At 35.5% G+C, this 19,952-nt stretch overlaps 3 protein-coding genes and 2 non-coding genes across 9 annotated transcripts; 1 reads left to right on the forward strand and 4 right to left on the reverse strand.

Moving 5' to 3' along the window:
* Positions 1-1,027: 1,027 nt before the first annotated feature.
* Positions 1,028-10,468, forward strand: LOC115955337 (AP3-complex subunit beta-A). 2 transcript variants are annotated; one of them, XM_031073434.1, is made up of 11 exons: positions 1,028-1,287; positions 1,372-1,448; positions 1,536-1,785; positions 1,974-2,636; positions 3,216-3,389; positions 5,063-5,189; positions 5,279-5,388; positions 6,152-6,352; positions 6,844-7,841; positions 8,633-8,902; positions 9,489-10,468. In XM_031073434.1, exons 1-11 carry the CDS (start codon positions 1,072-1,074, stop codon positions 9,856-9,858), a joined length of 3,456 nt encoding a protein of 1,151 aa, XP_030929294.1. In that variant the 5' UTR covers positions 1,028-1,071; the 3' UTR covers positions 9,859-10,468. The 2 variants fall into 2 exon arrangements, with proteins under 2 accessions (XP_030929294.1, XP_030929295.1); XM_031073435.1 differs by having other exon boundaries at positions 1,084-1,287; positions 1,576-1,785.
* A 458-nt stretch (positions 10,469-10,926) lies between these two features.
* Positions 10,927-14,323, reverse strand: LOC115954574. 4 transcript variants are annotated; one of them, XM_031072468.1, is made up of 9 exons: positions 14,048-14,323; positions 13,805-13,921; positions 13,362-13,705; positions 12,663-13,083; positions 12,458-12,557; positions 12,168-12,227; positions 11,975-12,058; positions 11,482-11,586; positions 10,927-11,385 (listed from the first exon to the last, which is right to left on the reverse strand). In XM_031072468.1, exons 2-9 carry the CDS (start codon positions 13,894-13,896, stop codon positions 11,077-11,079), a joined length of 1,515 nt encoding a protein of 504 aa, XP_030928328.1. In that variant the 5' UTR covers positions 13,897-13,921; positions 14,048-14,323; the 3' UTR covers positions 10,927-11,076. The 4 variants fall into 4 exon arrangements, with proteins under 4 accessions (XP_030928328.1, XP_030928327.1, XP_030928329.1 ...); XM_031072467.1 differs by having other exon boundaries at positions 12,663-13,080; positions 13,362-13,674; positions 14,048-14,322; XM_031072469.1 differs by having other exon boundaries at positions 13,362-13,693; positions 14,048-14,322.
* A 381-nt stretch (positions 14,324-14,704) lies between these two features.
* On the reverse strand, positions 14,705-14,777 carry TRNAK-UUU. Its single transcript has one exon. It is a non-coding gene; the product is annotated as a tRNA-Lys (tRNA).
* An 82-nt stretch (positions 14,778-14,859) lies between these two features.
* On the reverse strand, positions 14,860-14,932 carry TRNAK-UUU. The gene has a single exon. It is a non-coding gene; the product is annotated as a tRNA-Lys (tRNA).
* Positions 14,933-16,218: 1,286 nt separating this feature from the next.
* LOC115957342 (16 kDa phloem protein 1) lies at positions 16,219-19,491 on the reverse strand. Its single transcript, XM_031075563.1, has 5 exons — positions 19,351-19,491; positions 18,723-18,788; positions 17,618-17,756; positions 17,192-17,324; positions 16,219-16,636 (listed from the first exon to the last, which is right to left on the reverse strand). The coding sequence occupies exons 1-5, from the start codon at positions 19,415-19,417 to the stop codon at positions 16,577-16,579; spliced, it is 465 nt and encodes a 154-aa protein (XP_030931423.1). The 5' UTR covers positions 19,418-19,491; the 3' UTR covers positions 16,219-16,576.
* Between the last annotated feature and the right edge of the window lie 461 nt (positions 19,492-19,952).

The raw sequence follows: 19,952 nt of genomic DNA on the forward strand, positions 1-19,952 counted from the left end.
ATGTGTGTGCGATAATATGACTACACATACTCGAGAAAATAGTCAGGTGCTTAAAAAGCTATGAATATCATTGTTTCTTAAAAAAAAGTTTCAATAGTCAATATTATCACAATCAATTTAAGAGAGAGAGAGAGAGAAAAGGAAAAGAAAGAGAAAAAGAAGACTAGCATTAAAACGATTTGGAATTTCAAGAGTTTTTATGATAACTTCAAGATAGAGTTTTAAGATTCATCCATTCTTAAATAAATTGATTGGATTTTATTACAACATCAATGATCCAAATATGAATCAAAATGATAATACACAATGTTTGTATCTTATAAATATGCATCAAATTCCTTGCACCATTGTAATTACCAAAAAATATATTAATAATAAGAAAAAATTAATCTCATATATTTTATGGATAAAAAGTAATAATTCTAGGACCATTCTAAGTAGACCATGAACTGTTCTTTCACGTCACTTCTTCCTTAAAACTAATAGTGTAGTGGATGGTATGTTCAAAAGAGAAGTATATAAAAGAAGCAATTTTGAAGAATTTGCAGAATATTCACCGTTTGTATCTAATCCCTACCTATGGGATCTTTTAAGGTGCACTCAAGAGAGTGCTTTGGAAAATTGACACTTGTTATATAACTTAATCTAATTAAATCTGTGAGTTCCAGTTAGTTTAACTAGTAAAGTCTCTGATAATTGTATAAGAGATCTGAGGTTCAATCATCGCCTACATAAAAAACTAATTGGTATCTTGGTCTAATAATAAAAAAGCTATCATCAGGAGTAGACGTCATCGATTGAAACACTCTAAAAAATCTAATTAAATCTAATGCATCCGCTACCCCTCTCTTTATCTTATCCCCAAAAAATAAAAGTCCCATAAAAAAGAAGAAAAAAGTAATAACTCTAGAGGGGTACCCAAACACGTGCAAGTCCTAATCGACAATCAGAATACGCATCTTCTGCATCCAAACATACACAGTACACTCTCTCTCCAGCTGCAATTTACAATCGGAAACAGAGAGAAAGATCTCAAAAATTCTGATTCCGAAACCCGAAACCAAAAAAAAAATGTTCCCTCAGTTCGGAGCCACGGCGGAGACTCTAAGCAAAGCGTCGTCTATGGTGTTCCGAATCGGCACCGACGCTCATCTCTACGACGATCCCGAAGACGTCAACATCGCTCCTCTCCTCGACAGCAAGTTCGACTCCGAGAAATGCGAAGCTCTGAAGCGATTGCTCGCTCTCATTGCTCAAGGCTTCGACGTCTCCAATTTCTTCCCTCAGGTTTTTCCACTCTCAAAATCACAACTGCATCACACAATTTGCCTAAATCTCACTAAATTTATTGCTCAATTAATCGAATTTCAGGTCGTTAAGAACGTGGCAACTCAGTCGCTGGAAGTGAAAAAGCTGGTTTACTTGTATCTACTACATTACGCTGAAAAGTAGGTAACCTAGGGATTTTGACTTTTATGTATGTATATATGCTTTGTTTGGCTAGTGTGTAATTATATAATTTGATGAAAAATTAGGCGTCCGAATGAAGCGTTGCTATCTATTAATTGTTTCCAGAAGGATTTGGGGGATCCGAACGCGTTGGTGAGGGCGTGGGCGCTTCGTGCCATGGCCGGAATTCGTCTCCATGTAATTTCATCTCTTGTTTTGGTAGCTGTGGGGAAATGTGCTAGAGATCCTTCTGTTTACGTTAGAAAATCCGCGGCCAATGCGCTTCCTAAGCTGTATGATCTGCGCTTAGAGGAACATACCTCTGCAATCGAAGAGGTCCGGTAACTTAACAAGTGTTTTTTAATCGAATGATATGTTTGTTATAACAGTTATACCAAGTTATGAGTGAATTCAATGCGGGAATTTGGTAAATTTAATCATTTAACCACGTACTGCATACTGCAGGGATAGCATGAATTGAAAAGGGTTTGTTTTTGTTGGTTTTTTTTTTATGACTTGTGCAGATTGTTGGAATATTGTTAAATGACCAATCACCTGGAGTGGTTGGAGCTGCAGCTGCTGCATTTGCTTCTATTTGTCCGAGTAATTTTTCACTCATTGAGCGGAATTATCGGAGGTTATGTGAGATTCTTCCCGACGTGGAAGAGTGGGGTCAGATAATCTTAATTGGGATCCTTTTGCGCTTTGTGATAGCTAGGCATGGGCTTGTTGAAGAATCTATTATGTTTTCTTTGCATAGTACAAAGAGTGGCGAGTCTAAAAAGAATGGTGAAGCTACCAAAATTTCAAATAAAGAAGACACTGGATATGCGAGTGGGAATGATGATTTTGGATTAGGTGCTGACGTGAGTGGGAATATTGACTTGGAGTTAGCAAAGATGGTGTCCAGGTGTTATATTGAAGGGCCGGATGAATACTTATCTCAATTAAGTTATGCAAACACAGGTCCTTCAGAACTGAATGTTGCACAATTTACTTCTGGAAAAAGGAATGACGATGTAAAGATCCTGCTGCAGTGTACATCCCCATTGTTGTGGAGTCATAATAGTGCAGTGGTACTTGCAGCTGCTGGTGTACACTGGATAATGGCACCGAGGGAGAATATCAAGAAAATTGTCAAACCACTTTTGTTTCTTTTGAGATCATCCAATGCCTCAAAATATGTGGTACTTAAAACATCCCTTCGAATCTTTTGGTTTATGCATACTTTGTATGTTCCTTCTAGTTGAATTACATGATTATATGACATGCATGCATACCTTATTTAAAAGAAAAGGGATACCTTATTTCTTTATGTGGTTAAGAATATCTCCTGCCTTGCTGATCTGATCCTCTATAATAGGATGAGTTTGCTTATATCTGTTATGTAACCCCCATCCTTAATTCTCCTATGCCCTATCTGGGACCTGTTTGGTGAGAGGCTCTATCTTAAAGCTTATGGTTGGTAAAATAGCCTGCTACCTTTTGATATGGGTGATATCCATGCATGAAATTCAAAGTTTCTCTGGAAGTTAGTAACTCATGATATTGGATTTTCTTCAATCCTTATGCATTTTTTTTGTTTTTTGGTAAGTAAAAATAATTTTATTCGAAAGAGGAAGCGTGCATTGAGCCATGCATTATGAGAATAGATATTGCTTCTGTCCAAGTAAAATCTGGGATTTTATTTACTGTTCTTATGTTTTGTTATTTTTCAGTTTAGTTTGTAAAATGGTAAGGATGGTTATATCAATTGACTTTTGCAGGTCCTATGCAACATTCAAGTCTTTGCCAAAGCAATGCCCTCTCTCTTTGCTCCACACTTTGAAGACTTCTTCATATGTTCTTCAGATTCATATCAAATAAAAACTTTGAAGCTTGAGATACTCTCATCCATTGTTACAGAATCAACCATTTCATTTGTTTTTAAAGAGTTTCAGGTATTTCCCCCCGTATTTTTAATTATCTATTTTCACTAACTTTTAATTAAAAGTGGCTACCTTTTGGAGGAATGTCTGTCAATGTTGAGCTTTTGGTCCCTATATATCAGATAAAGTAATGAGCATTTTGGAACTTTCTGTGGGCTGGATTGTAATTGAGTTACTTACCACATCAAAATTTTGTGTTAAATAATTTCATTACAGTTCTTAGTTTTCGGAATTTACCATCATTTGTTGGAATTTAATTTATGCCGGGTAATCCATAAATAACTGTTGTCAATGACATGTTACACTGATGTGTTTATTTTTGCATATATGGGAATGTTTAATGGGTGCAGCTCTAAAATGGCAATGTGGTCATGCCGTCATGCACAATCAAAGGTGTAGGGTTCATGCATTAGACCAAATTTGAAAATGGTCATGCTTCCCTACATCTTGATACTAACTATTTCATGATCTTGATGCTGTCAGTGTATCTGCTTTGAACTTTTTTGACCACTTCGCTTTTATTTCTTTTTTTGATAAGTAATAAAATATATATATATATATATAAGAAAAAAGGAGTCACCCAAGTATACAGGAAATATACTAGGGTGAAACAATCAATTACAAAAATTGCATGAATCTAATAAATCAACAATAGAAAAGAAAGAAAGATTTCTCAAGGCAGTCAGCAAGTCCAATAAAGTTTGCAAAAAGAATAACTTGTGATTAGGCATAGAATGCTCGGTATCTTTAAAACTTCTGCTATTCTTTCCCTCAAAATGCACCACATCAAACAATTTGGGATAATCATCAAATGTGACCATTTCGATGAATACCAAAGTGACCTTGCCAGCAAGCTAGAAGCTCAACTACAGATTTTGGCATCACCCAGAAAACTCCAAACAAACCAAAAATCATGGACCACAAATCTGAAATGATGGGGCAATGTAGCATAAGGTGGTCAACAGATTCACCATTACATTTGCACATATAACACCAATCTATGATCTTAACCTTTCTCTTCCTTAAGTTGTCAATAGTCAAAATATTACCCAAATCTGCAGTCCATACACAGAAAGCTACTCTCAAAGGGACCTTGGATCTCCAAATTATTTTCCAAGGGAAAAGATGATCAGTAGTAGCAGTATCAGTATCAGAGTCCAAAAGTCGGTAATAAACACCTACCTTGAAGCCCTTTTTCTTACCCGGTTTTCAGCACATCTTATCCTCTCCTATCCAAAACACAGTAATGTAAATATAACATTGATTGGGTAGACATTGGAACGCATCCCTCTGTGTAATAAAAGAAGTTTCAGACCTGCTTCTTGGGGACAGGAAATAAATAGAAATTTTTGGCCAATTTGAGGAAAAAGTCATTAGATGGGATCATCAATTGAAGGAATCTATTTTAATGCTAATATGTCACTTTCAAGTTTGTGACACTAAGACTATGTCTAAGACACCAATCCACCATATCCTATGAAAATCTTGAATTGTTGACCAACTCTTAAAATTAACTCACATGTATGACATATGAGTCACATGCACACGTTCACGGGCAATTTTTTTGCTGTTGTATAAAATTATTTTATAATTTGCGTTTTTGTCCATCACAACCATTGCATCGCTTCTTTCATGTTCTTGGGATTTTAGTGCGTAAATAAATGCTTATCTTTTAGTGTTGCTAGGATTACATTAGAGATCCAGACAGGAGATTTGCTGCAGATACTGTTGCTGCTATTGGTTTATGTTCACAAAGACTTCCCGATATGGCGACCACATGCTTGGAAGGGCTGTTGGCCCTGACTAGACAGGGTCTGTTGCCTGCTACTTGTTTTATACTGAGCTATGGAAAAATGTTTTTTTCTTTTCTTTTTTGTTAAATGAAACGCACAACAATGCAGAATTTTTGTCAAGTGACTTTGGATCATTGGATGGAGAAGCGGATGTTTTAATTCAAGCAATAATGTCAATTCAATCAATCATAAAGCAAGATCCACCCAGTCATGAGAAGGTATTCTTTATCCTTCTTTTGTCAAGATCCTCTTTCACATGTGTCAGCTTTCTATATTCTGTTTATGTTATCTGAATTTTCTGGCATTTTAGAAGGATATGTAGAGGCAAGGCAAGGAACACATTAAAAAGGAATGGGATGGAAAATATGACACATTTCATTTCATTTTGGACATAATTTTTGGCATCTTGTGTGTTGGTTCAAGAAAATTGGATGTAATTTTTTTTTTTTTTTTTTGGTTCTTTTTGTTTTTGACGTTACTTGGAGGTGTTCCATGCTATTCTTTTCATTATTTTATTAGGTTTCTCAGCTTTTTGAATTTCCTGTCATGTTGCATGTTACAAATTTATCTAATAAGAATTCAATAACTATTTATAACATTAGTTATGCATTTTTTAATTGAACTGTAAGTTCAGTTAGATGAAACAAAAAGTGCATATGTCAAAGGAGAACCTTCCTATGTCATTGCATTAGTTATGCATCTTCCAGGAATGTTATTGGTTAATACTTTCTGTTATTTATGTTGTGGTTGAGTTTTTACATTGAAGTGCAGGCCTAGTCCTTACATTGCCTTTCTCTTGGGATTAAGGACTATTTAACAATTTAGTTATATCCAGTAACAAGTAATTCAAAAAATTCTTTTTGGTTTGGATTGTTCGCTACAGCACATATGCTATAGTCATGTGTTCTACAATGGAATCTTATGCATGATCTTAATAATTCGTTCTTGCATTTATAAGTAACCTCTTTTTAACTTTTACAGGTTATAATTCAGCTAATTCGTAGTTTGGATTCAGTCAAGGTACCTGCAGCCCGTGCAATCATTATTTGGATGGTAGGGGAGTATAGCTCCTTGGGGGAGACAATACCAAGGACATTATCCACAGTACTGAAGTATCTTGCTTGGCACTTCACCTCAGAAGCATTAGAAACAAAGCTTCAGATACTTAATTCCATTGTGAAGGTATGTATGAGAACTTTTCTACAGTTTTACTTTAATCTCATTGATTATTTCTATATCTTAGTAGAGAAGATTATATGTTCTTCAGTGTCCCTCTTCTCCATCAAACAAGCTACTAAGGCTATAAACATTCATTTCTTGAAATCTGTAAGGAGTGTGAAGTTTAGGTTGCAGTACTCTTCCAAACTCATACCCATTCATGAGTCCTTTTATTTTTGTCCGTTATAATCAATTCACTCAATACTCAATTGTACTTAAGTGTATATTTGGTCATGCTATTAAGATTATTTATTGGTCAATTTCTTTTATTATGACAGTTCTTATTCAGATTAGTTAATAGTATTTAATATATATATATATATATATATATACATATATATGATGGTTCCTGGTGTTTCTTGTTGAGGTATTGAAATCATATTGATTTTGAATTGCTTGATTTTAGTAGGTTGGAAAAAAACTGTGCTATATATTTCAAATGCCTTTTTGTACAGGTCTTATTATGTGCAGAAGGGCAAGACATTCAGAGCTTCAAAAGAGTTCTAAATTATGTGCTTGAACTAGCTGAGTGTGACTTGAACTATGATGTTCGTGACCGTGCACGTTTTCTTAGGAAAATTTTGTCAAGCAATTTAGACTCTCAAGGATTAGAGGAAGAAACAAATATTCTATCCCCAAATAAGGACCTGGCATATGTACTTTCAGGACACATATTTGGGGGACAGACAAAATCATCATCACCTGAACCCATAAACTACCGATTTTATCTTCCTGGTTCTCTTTCACAGATAGTTCTCCATGCAGCCCCAGGGTATGAACCCCTCCCAAAGCCCTGTAGTTTGCTACAAGTTGACAATGTGGATCAAGGAACAAATGGCTTGGAAAGAGCCAGAAATAGTGACTCCTTCAACACAGATGAAACTGACTCATTATCTGGGTCTTTAGATGAGGAAGGTGCTTCAGATTATGGTTCTGAACATTCTATTTCTGGCTCAAATGTCAGTGGTGGCAGTAATGAGACTGGTTCTGCAAGTGAAGGTGATGACAACACTGATCCACTGATTCAGATTTCAGATGTTGGCAATGCTTTTGAAAATCAGCATGGAGTTTCTCATTCTGGCTCTGCTGATTTGGGAGAATTGATATCAAAGAGGGCTCTTGAATCCTGGTTGGATGACCAACCCAATTCATCTAATACAAGTACATCAGAACAAAGTCAAGTCCGTGTATCTACAGCAAGAATCTTCATCGGGGATATTCGGCACCGAGTTAAAACTAAGAGCTACACACTCTTAGATCCTGCAAATGGAAACGGCTTGAAGGTGGATTATTCATTTTCAGCTGAAGTTTCAACCATATCCCCACATCTTGTATCTGTAGAAGTTTTCTTCAAAAATTGTTCATCAGAACCCATGTCAGACATACTTTTAGAAGATGAGGAATCAAACAAAGACTCCAATTCTGCCGATCAAACATTGGTTGCTACTGACAGGTAATTGTTATTATACTTGTCAATGAAGTTGCCATTTTATTTATTTATTTATTTATTTTTATTTACATTCTAGGTTGAACATCTATGCATGTAGATTTGAGGGAAGAGTGTATATTTGATGTAAGCTAGATTGTTGCTGCTAATATCATGGGTTTGTACCTCTGCAAGGTCCATGCCTATAGTCTAGGTTAACAGGTGTTCATGAAGGTCTGGTTATGATCTTCAATTAAAAAAATGTGGTTATATGATTTTTACTGGAAAAGTCTGTGCCACTCCCACTATTCCATAACTTACAGTTTGAAACAAATTTAGTTGTTTTAATTATTTTTTTTTATTCAAACAAATTCTTCATGATTGGGATGTTTAAACTTGAGGTTTGATGTGGTTTTTACAAGTTTTAACATATTTTTCTATAAGTTGGTTACGCATGACTCACATGGTCAAAATTTAAACTTCTTTTCATCCTTGGTAGAATTTGTAAGTTGTATTAATATTTGATGATTTTTAAAAGTCAAAGACTATAGTTTTATCAATATTGTGTTAAAGTTTGAGTTTAAATTTTCACATATTTTAAATTGTTGTCTTAACTATTAAGGGGTCGCCAGATCTACCTGAGTTCCAGCCATCATTACTAAAGTTTCATGCTAATTGTTTGTGATCGGTAACTATAGACTCAGCAGTATCTGTCTGAACTTAGGTTGTTGCTCCCCTCTCCCCACCCCTCCTTGTCTATTACATGCCAACCTTTAAAGCACTAAATCTTGTTGAACCTTTTTATCTTGATGCTGCAGCTCCTTGACGTCCCATAATAACGTACCAATTCTTGTTCCCATGGAAGAGATCACTTATCTGGAACCTGGTCAGACAGCAAAGAGGATTATCCAGGTTCGCTTCCATCATCATCTATTGCCTCTGAAGCTGGCCTTGTTTTATAATGGCAATAATCTTCCTGTAAAGTTGCGGCCAGACATTGGTTATTTTGTAAAACCACTTCCAATGAATATTGAAGCCTTCACTGATAAGGAATCTCGTCTCCCAGGAATGTTTGAATATGTTAGGAGGTCAGTCACGTATTGAATTCTATAATACTTACCTTTCTTCATCTTCTTCAGTATTGCCTTCTTTCCTTGTATTGTCCTGGAGGTGGGTGATGGGATTTGTAAATAAGGAAATTTATATGTAAAAATTGCTATATAGGACCTTTTCAACAGGTGGTAGTGTTAAATGTGTTCATTCTCCTTGCTTGATGCTTGGGTTCAAATCTAATACACTCGTGTTGTAGTGGGTACCTAATTTTATTGGGTCAGAGGATTTTACCCTTCTTAGGGTTGCCTTTCTAGGCCTGCAGTTAGGAGGTGCCAGCATCCCCTACTAACCCCCCACTCCCCAATTATTTTTATCTCCATAGCAAAAGGGGGGAAAATAGAGAGAAAAGGAATTGCAATGTATGATTTGCAACTGTCACACCTCAATACACCATATTAACAGATAACTGGGATTTGAATTATGGAGGCAGTTCTCTTTCTATTGGCAATTTTTATTATTTGAATAATAATGGTATTTGATATTTTTTGGGGTTTAACTTCCTTTTGGAAAATGAATCTTCTTTTGTATTCTAAGTTGATTCTCTGGCATTACATGCAACAGTTGTACTTTCACTGACCACACCGGGGAGCTAAACAAGGATAAGGGCGACAACGTAGTAGTAAAAGACAACTTTCTAGTAATCTGCCAGTGCCTTGCCTTAAAGATGCTTGGCAATGCAAATCTTTTTCTTGTATCCGTGGATATGCCAGTTTCTACCAACCTTGATGATGCATCCGGTTTACGTTTACGATTCAGTAGTGAGATCTTGAGCAACTCAATCCCTTGCTTGATTACCATCACTGTTGAAGGAAAATGCAACGATCCATTGCAAGTGTCTGTAAAAGTCAACTGTGAGGAAACTGTATTCGGCTTAAATCTGTTGAACAGAGTTGTAAATTTCTTAGCTGAATCCTCTCTTGTCCCCCTGTAATTGGTTGCATTGGAATGTGGGATTATTGATCATCAAGTTTGGGAAGAAAACAGGTGAATACTCAAAGAAATTGATTCATTGTCTTAAAAATGTAGTTGAATTTGTTATTTCATAGCAGTTCTTTTAAACAATCTTGGCCTTTTTCTTTTGTTTTTGCTTTTAAAAAAGTTTGTTTGTATAAGCTTAAGCGATTTTGTAACATTCAGCTACAGTACCATCTTACATTTGAGATGGTACTGTAGCTAAATCCCAAATTTGGAATTGGCATATTGCATATGGCCTTTCCATTGTTGGGTAGTTTTGGGGCTTAAATGCCAAATGTTCCTAACATTTGGCATTTAGAAGCCCCAATGCTGATGCTCTTATCCCCGTAAAGAATAGCCAAAGCGAAACCTTTGTATTTTTTATTAATTAAAACTGCCTCGGGCATCTAAGTTCTTGTTCAGAGGCTTTATTTATTTATTTATTGATGCTTCTAGTTTGTACTAATCCAGATATTATGTACTGCCTTAGTTTCCTGTGGAAATGGGTTATTGTCAATGTGGACCAGACCATTTTGTCTCTGTTGTTTTTATTTTTGTAAGGAATGTATCATATTTTTAACTTTCTACCGCTCAAATAAATACAGTGGTTATATTTTACACATGTACGTTGCCATTTTTCTCTGAAGGAATTATGTGTTTCTCTCATTTCTTTTTCATTTTTTATTGGATTATTTATCAGTTAAATTATTGTATGAATTATTTTTTATTTCTAATTAGATTTTTTTGATATATTAATAGTTGGGGGTGTGGATTTGAATCTTTGATGTCTCCATTGGAAAAACCAAAAAGTGACAATGCTATAAAGCTCATAGCTTTTTTATTTTTATTTCTAATTAGTGCATAAAATAGTCCATCATGTTCTGCTACGATTTAGCGTTTGTATAAATCAATGGAAATGCTATTGCTTATTTGATACATTATAAGTGGTGGAGGAGGGATTTGAACCCTAAACATATCGGTTGGAAACACATGAAGTATCGGTTGAAACAGTAGTAGATGACTGTGGAACTTAGCACTAAGACAATTATAATTAAAAAGCTTATTTGTAGTCAAATTATTTTCACAGTATTTGCCTGCTGTATAGCAAATCGCTTTGCTTCTTCTACGTGGCTAATATGGACCTCTATTCCCCATTTGTTGGATATAAGCAGCTATGACTGTTTTCCTTCCTCACTCATAAAGCCAGCAGGTAGCGAAACTCAAATTCATAAGGTTGGATTTCTACCATTTTGGTTCTAGGAGATCTTGTTTCCCCGTTTAAGCACTCCATCATTAATCTTTTCAATGACCCAGAACGTGGCAATTGGCTGTAAATCCATTCTAGTAGTGATTCCATGTCATCTGCGAAATCTCTCATGTGCCATTGCAGGAGCTTGGGCACTATGATCTTTCTCTTGCTTGTAACTCCCACTGAAGCTTCCAAATATTCCACTTTGGCCTTCCCCAGTTCATTCACTACTTCATTTGGTGTATAGACCCTTAACTGCAAAGTAGGTCGTTCTTTCATCAACCTTAGTGTAACTAGAAGCAGACAGGTAAATTGTTTTAATGATATGAATTAGGAGGATGTTATGCTTACAGCTGGTGAGGACCAACTTCCTCGGCAAAGAGCAAATGTAACATTGGGTTCTGGATAACCCAGACCATAGGCATGGCGTAGCAGCATTTCCTTCTCATCCAGGCCCTTGCAAATTGCAATTGTATATGCATTCATTAGCTAAGTAAAGATAAGACTGGCAGAATTCTTTAGGCGTCTAAATGTGACTACCATCATGTTAAATTTGGTTTTGGTGTCAGCTTTAATACTGGTTGAGATATATGCATTCGTTAGCTAAGTAGAGATAAGACTAGAAGAGTTCTTTAGGAATCTAAATGTGTCTACCATCATGTTAAATTTGGTTTTGGTGTCAGCTTTAATACTGGTTGAGATCAACAAAATTTTAGTTATTAGATTATAGTGGTCAAAAATATTGATTGAGATGACTTGAAGCATTGGAAACATAGGAGTTTTATAAGCCTAGGTGCATAGATTAGATCAAGTAGCTAGATGTTAAGTTGTTAACTTCACATACTTGGTTTGATTCCCATGGATGTCGGAGAATAAAATGCTCGATAGCCAAAGCATTTAGTACTAGACCGCCCACATTCACTGCAGCCTTTGCCAAAATAGAGCCATCTTGTATCAGCATAATACTTGAAAATACGTTAGTGATGATTTGCTAGCCAGAGTTTTAGGATAATAATCTCTCCCAGACATTGACATACCTTGTTCATAATATCCAGTAGTTTCCCTTGTGTTGAAGGTAATCCATGTTCTAGGTATGCCTGAAATTTGATAAAATTAAAGTGAACTTATATTGCATACTTATAACTTATCTACTTTTATCTTGTGGCTTTAGGGACTGGTTTGCTTCTTGTTCCTGTGCAAAGCAAAGCAAGCAGATCATGCCGTGATTGTCAAAAAAGTATGCATTAGACATGGCATGATCCGCTCGTGTCCTGTTTGCACTGGAACAAGACACATGTAGCCCACGGCTAAGATTGTCTTACGGTACATGCATTATGCAGGCATTGTAGATGTTGATCCAGAATGCCAACTTCTGTTTGTAGGTCAAGAAAGTCAAGTCAACATTACATAGCCTTTGCATCAAAAACCTGCCAAAAAGGTAAAGAACATATAAGATTACTTTGTCCGACTATTATGTGCAAATAATTTTAACTGTGTTATAATGTAAAAATACCCAAGAAGCATTAAGCAACCTCAGTTTCCTCATTGCTGGTAAGCACTCTGAAATACGGCCAATGTCTAACGAGCTTCTTGTGACTGGGATGAAGTTCTCGTATGGTCCAAAATCCCTGACTGTTCCATCGAAGTCCGGTAATATGCCGTAAGGATCGAGATTTGAAGTATTGTCATTGAATAGGAACGTGGATGTTTTACAGTTGAATGTGGTCTTTGCCATGAACCCTTTTGATTTCATGCAAGGGAGAGTGAGCTTAGGAACTGTAGCTGATCCTTCTCTCTCCATAGATGCCTGGTTGAGCTCGAAAAATATGCTGATTAGGCACTTTATCAGGTTCTCAGAGAGTTCATTTGGTTTCTCGATGACAGATTCTTTATTAATATGGTGTTGGTTTCGAATCAATCTCCTGGTATGTCTCCTAGACATTTGATATTCTTCTGTCATCACATTCAAAACCAAATTGAGGAAAAACAAATAGTGAAAAGAATGAGGAAGAAATATATATGTATTTGCAAATAACTAAACATGTTACTTCACATGATTTTTTTTTTTGGGGAGTGGGGTTTAGGCAATACATAAACATGTTTCAACATGTTGGCATGTGACAGGACCATCCAATTTATGGATCCAATACAATTCCATCATTTAGATTCTATATCCCTAACGTAAGCATGTGGTTTTTGAACATTCTTCTTGGGCAAAGTCTTTGGTTTACCATTGAATCTTGTGGAAGACATGCTTAGGATTTCTGATACAGAACCCAATGAGGGTCTTCTTTCCTTTCTCATCCTTTCTTTTCTAAACTCATCATAATTTTGTGATCTGGATCTCTGATCATTAAGCACTGACCGGTTCTCTAGTCCAAATAGCAACTGAGTTTCTTCTGGCAACCTTGTTAAATGTAGCATTTCCCTTTCTCTGTTCTGTTCCCTCTGTCTGTACAAAATTAGTTTTAGTTCCTCAACTTTTCTCTCCAGCCATAATATCTCTTCCTGTACTATTGCTAGTTCTTCCAGAATCAGCCGAACCTGCAATATACGTTCGCCTCTGAGGACAAGGCTTAAATGTTTTCCAGAGCATTTTCAAGAACACAACTAAACACCACAAAACAAATAGTTTTCCTTGACAAAATAATTACGCCGAAACAAACGCTCTTACCTCAGGGGGGACAACTGAGGAAAGACTTGGATGGGAAGAAACTGGACCTTGGAGTGCAAAGCGCAAAACCCTGTTGAGTGCTTGTTCCCCATCTAGCACTCCTTGCAGTTTCTTGACCTGTACAACATATGCTGTGACAAAGTTACATGCCATTTCTTGTAGTACCATTTTTCTGTGAGTTTTGCATTGGAAAAGTGTTCAAATTCAAATGCCAAAGACAGGAAAATGAGCAGAAGATCTCACCTCTTCCTCGAGGTCAAGTCTTTTCTGCCTCTCGTCACTTCGTTGCATTAGTAAGTCCTCAAATTTCATTGCTTCGTCAAAAGAGAAGGAGCTCTTATAGCATAAAAATCTGTGACCAAGTAGTGTATGATAGATAGAGAGAGAGCCTATAGAGTATGGGCTATAGATTGTTATTAAAATCAAAATAGGGTGCCACCATAGTATATTTTTTTTGCCTATTAGGTGTAGGACGCTATAGTATTATAGCCTTATGTGTAGGTTGAATACTTAGTCGCTGTGGGCTTTTAAGAGGGGGCCCGAGACAAGGAAAATAGAGGCATGAGAATGTGGGTGGAAGAATCGCTTAGCTGTGAAATCTGTGATTTTTTGAGGTTGGTATTTGGTAACATTTGTGAGGTACATGACTATCCCATGAACTCATAATAAGGTAAATTTTACATTTATTTCATTTTCAACGGTGAGGTGTCAGGTGTGAGACGTGAAGCCCATGATTTATGAGAACTTTTCTTGGGACTTTTGAGCGTCAACTGGCAACTATGAAGGTGGGGTTAGGTTATTCATCCCAAATATATGGTTCAAAAAAGTTCATACATAATAAATAAAGGTATAAACAATTTTTTTTTAAAAAAAATTAAATCTTTAAAATATAGATCAATTCGCCGTCTGTGGGAATCGAACCCACGACCACGTGGTTAAAAGCCACGCGCTCTACCAGCTGAGCTAAGACGGCTCAGATACCAATCGTTCTATATTTTATAATTTGAATAATTACGAGTCCGAAGGAAGATTACAAAATCAAATTCAGAGCAAAACGCCGTCTGTGGGAATCGAACCCACGACCACGTGGTTAAAAGCCACGCGCTCTACCGGCTGAGCTAAGACGGCTTTGACAATAACTTTTTGTCTTAGAATTAAGAAAACCAGAAGTTAAGAAAAGTTTAGCTATTTTTTTTTGTACGTGAAGGATGGAATTTTGCTGCGCTTTTGGTAAGAGAGGAATTTGGCTCAAGTATCAATGGTACTGTATGATATTGGTTTTGGGGCATAACTAGATACAACAATTTAAGATCATAGTTTTTATTTTTAAGAGTGAAATTGGAAATAAAAGAATACACTGTTGCAAATATAAGCATGTTACATAAGATTGTAAGCAATAGGCACAAGTACAAATAGACATTGTAGGGCTAAAAGGATCTTAGCCTAGAGTTGGAGAAATTGATGAAGTGAACCATTCTCGTTTCAGTCTTTATTAAATTGTATATTGAATTCAGTCTTTATTAAATTGTATATTGAATTCGCTCTTGTTAAGGGCCAATTTTTTGCGAAGGCCCACTTGGAAGTTTTGTTAACAAAACAACCTAAGCAAGATCAAACTCATGCCTTTTTTATTTTCTTTCTCATCCTGTGTGGTCTTGTTCACTTGAAGGGATCTCTTTTAGGGGAACTTTTAGAAGTGTGGTTTGGGAGACCTAATAGAGGGGTTTTTTTTTTTAATTTAAAAAAAAAAATAAAAAAAATAACTATTTCGTTCGAACATTTCTATTTCGTCACAAAAAGTAAGGCGGGAACACTTCCCTCCAAAAAAATTCATATTTTCGACAAAAATAATAGGCATTTTCAACAGACTCGTTTTGCCGTCACAAATGTTTTAATATTTGACGAGCAATTATCGACGAAAGAGACTTGCCGTTGAAAAAGCTAGTTTTTTCGACGGCTTTTTGTAGTTGTCGAAAAAGTTTCGTCGCAGATAGCAATCTTTTTTGTAGTGAGAGTCCTCTATAAAAGCTAAGTGGATAGGGACGTTAGTGCAAGTTTCATTAACCTTAAACCACTTCATTTACTATTGTTCTACATAGCACTATGTTTTCAAGCTAAATATACCGAGGAGGCAAAAATAAGTTTCTTAGGTCCTTAATTACACATGGAGAATCCTCTCTCTCTCAAATTTTATTCTTTTGTCATATTCTAGGCCTGTCACCTTTGCTAAGGTGGTTTTCTTACTCTTTAAAAAAATTGTCATATTTAATAAAGAACGGTAATTTTCCGAGTTGGGGTTTAGAGTTCATAACGTTGCTGCTTTTATTTTTTTATAAAAAATTGAACGGGATCAATCTTATTGCTGGAGTTGTTGATTTTACTAATGGTTTGAACTTTGAAGGAGCAAGACATAAACTTTGATAATAACAATCTCTTTTGTTAACATATTCTAGTTTCCACAAGAAGATTAGTAACCTACACATACTCTGGATAATCCATCTACTTCTTGAAATGTTCTCTCTACTACCATTGGAATTAAGACCAACCACATCCGGACATGATTCTTTTACCACTCTAGTCTAAAGGCTCCAGTTGATTTGGACAGATACCTTTCCCCCCTCAACCTTAATATTGATCTGTTCCCATCCCATGGATCAAATGGAGCATAAAATTAATATTACATATTAGCAGAAAAAAGTTTCATTGCGACTTCAATTGTCCAAAATGCACCAGGTGCACACAAATTCCATGTGTACCAAACTGGTAGATGAACTAGTAGTCGTCACTTTGCTTCCACCCTCCCAACTCTTCTCCATGATATTGCTCTTCTACCTACAATATTTAAAAAATGAAAAACCACATTAATCACACAAGAAATTGTAATTAAGATGTCATGTACTCTTTTGGCTAATGGAAATCAATGCATCATTTATCACTCCATGCACCAACCATTTCAATCACAAGCAAAACATATCAGCACTTTTCATCACAAAAAAGGAAAGAAATGACAGCACTATTTTTATCTATTTTAAGTATATTACTATTAGTAGTATACATCTTAGAGGCAAATATGTAATTTTGTGTTAGAGCAACATTATAAATCAGCAAAACTTACGTATAGTTCCTCAACGGTTATACCTTAGGTTTCCAAGTGAATTGTAGTTAAGGAACTATGCCTAGGTATGTCGTCAGGATAAATTAATTAACCCTAAACACAGTTCTCTAAGTTAAAACACACTCATTCAATAGGTCTTGAAATGTCAACCTCATCCTTTACTCTATTCTTTCGAAAGGAGAAGGTACATATATACAGCACTATGTTGTTTACTTCTCATTGTAACAAACGAAGCAACCAGCTCACAGCTCATATATAAGATTCAGAAATACCTTTTGGGTGAAAGTGACACCAACTTCAATCTCTCCGCAATAACTTTGGTCTTTGCGAACACTATATTTGCGAGGGTGTAACTCTGCAGTTCCATTCTCCACTCCTACTGCCATTAAATCCTCCACATAGATGCTGCATATGGAAAATTTGTCTAGCATGAGAAAGAACAATCAAAAAACAAAGATAGATAATGCACATCAAATATTGCTTTTCATACTCTACACTATCTCTCCAGTCACTTTTTCTTAAAGATACAACCTTGACATAATTCTATCATTCACCCTCATTGTTTAGGTCTCAATGTCTTTTCTAATTAGCTTCAAGCCACATAACAAATAAACCTTTCGGAATTTGGAGGAGAATTGTTTATGAAAGTCTTGAGAACATAAAATGTAACTAAGAAACATGCTGTTATGATGTCTTACGTGGCTTGCCCAATGAAGTCATCAGCGGAGAATGTGTCCTTATCCATGATGTTTAGAATGAGTTTGTATTGGTCTCCTTGTCCTGGATACTCTACCCTGAATGTAATTTTCTCATTCCAAACTGGAGATCCACCTTTACCTACACCAATATTGGCATGTCTCATTATTTCTATAGAAGAGGCTGCAACTAGAAAAGCAGCATACCATATATATATATATATATATATTTGGTTTAATGCAGTGATCAAACAATTTAAAATTTGAACTTAGAATTGAGGCAAAATCATAAGGAACAAATGCAAGATTTAGAATTGATAGCAAGCCTCTCCCTCTCTCTCTCTCTCTCTCTCTCTCTCTCAATTATCCATGGGTGATGAAGTAATTTTCTTTAGCTTTTGGTCCACTGGAGGCTTATTGAGCTGATGGGAGTCATGGGACATCTCTAGTCTAGGCAGGATATAAGCCAAGTCTATCGTTCCAATTGAGTTAGCTAAAACCTATAGGTGTTGAAGTTATTTTACATAAGAGTGGCTCAAAAGCAATTTGAGGAACACTTCAATTTTAGAAGAGACCTTAATGTCACCACTCTTCACTTTAGAAAAATGTTGACCTGGCTCCTGGCTTTCTTTTTGGGTTAACAAAATCCCTTGAGTTATTTTAAGACCACAATATATCTCATACCCATTTTCACATGGGTCCATTACTTTTTCTCCACCACTCACAATAAGCTATATCGAATAATTGTGAAAATGAGTGTGAAATATATAGGTTGAAGTCTTAGAATTCTTCTTTTCTATTTTATAAGGGCAACACTATGCTATACCAATACCATGTGTAACTAAGGAACCGTAGCAGAAAATTCATAAAATACAATGTGGTATATTATATGTTAAATGCACAAAAAAATTAATGTATGAGTGATAATGGAGCTCTCACATTATTCGGTTTAAAAATTCTGGATTCTTTTGTAAGGAAAGCTCTCAATGATCAACAAAGATAACTTGGAGGCATCAACATCAGATATTAGCTACAATATTGAATTAGTGAGGCATAATACATTTTGTAAAAAGTGTGAATGGAAAGCAAGGAAGAACTAATAAATTACCTTGGGCCACGCTGCTCTTGCGCTCTTGACTTTTGTATTGTATCAAAACATACGGATCCATACCACCTACCAAACATATACAAAATATGATAACAAGGTTAATTAAAACTTCCCCACTTACACCAAAAACCAACCGATGTTTAAATCTGATAATAAAAAATCTCTCATAAAGAGTAGACGTCATAAGTTAAAATTTCCTTCCAAAAAAGTTTTAGTTTAATTAAAACTATTTGAGTTAAAAAATTTCTAGCTACTTAATAAATTTGTGGATGTTCATGACAATGCTTAAGATAAAATGATGACTTATATCATGGTCTTGCAGCCAGCCAACACAGACCATATGATAAAAATCATCTTAGTTTTTTTTTTTTTAATTTTATTAAATGAAAAAATCTTCTTGGTTTGAAGAGCAAGAAGAATAAAAATAGAGAAAATTCACACACAAAAAGAAAGGACATGGTCATATATAGTGAAAAAGAAAATAAAGAGATCAATTAGAAGGAAAGCCCGAATTTCTTCATGGATGCTTCGATGCTATATATATATATATATATATATAGCTTGGAAGTTTGGAACAACATAAATATATATAGGAGAAGAGTAAAAGAGAAATTCACGTAAATAATACCAAAGAAATCAGTGTCTCCAAGGCCTTTTGCATTCACAAGCAGCACCTCCATTAGCCCAATAGCCATCTTTATCTCCCTCTCTCTCTCTCTCTCTCTGTGAAATTTCAGTTTTAATGAGATTCTTTATAAGAGTTGTCTCAGGACCGGACTTTATAGCATGGTTTATATCGAGGAATTATCATAAATATCATAATCGTTGACTAAGTGACGGGCGGTCAACATTCTAGAATGACCAACGACTGGTAGTTGGCCAACTCATGGGTTTCCCTCCAATTGAGTCAATTGACTAATACGAAACATCAACTGGCTGCACGTTTGGGTTTTAAACTTTTAATTAAAAAAATATAAATATAGGGGCAACTCAACAAGAATGAAAAGTTTTTACTTTTTTTTAGATAGAAATTCTAGTATAATGTAAGTGTATATATGTCTGAAGTTCTCCCTTAAAAACTTAAATTCCAATTTATTCATAAGCCGAATATGTTAATAAAAATAAAAACATATATTTTAAAAACCTCAACCTAATTTAATATAATATATTATCTGTAAGGGCAAATTTTAAATCCTAAACCCAAAAGGTAATGGATTAAGGCCTAAAGAG

The sequence above is a fragment of the Quercus lobata genome, chromosome 8 (genome assembly GCF_001633185.2).
Source record: "Quercus lobata isolate SW786 chromosome 8, ValleyOak3.0 Primary Assembly, whole genome shotgun sequence".
Lineage (NCBI taxonomy): Eukaryota > Viridiplantae > Streptophyta > Magnoliopsida > Fagales > Fagaceae > Quercus > Quercus lobata.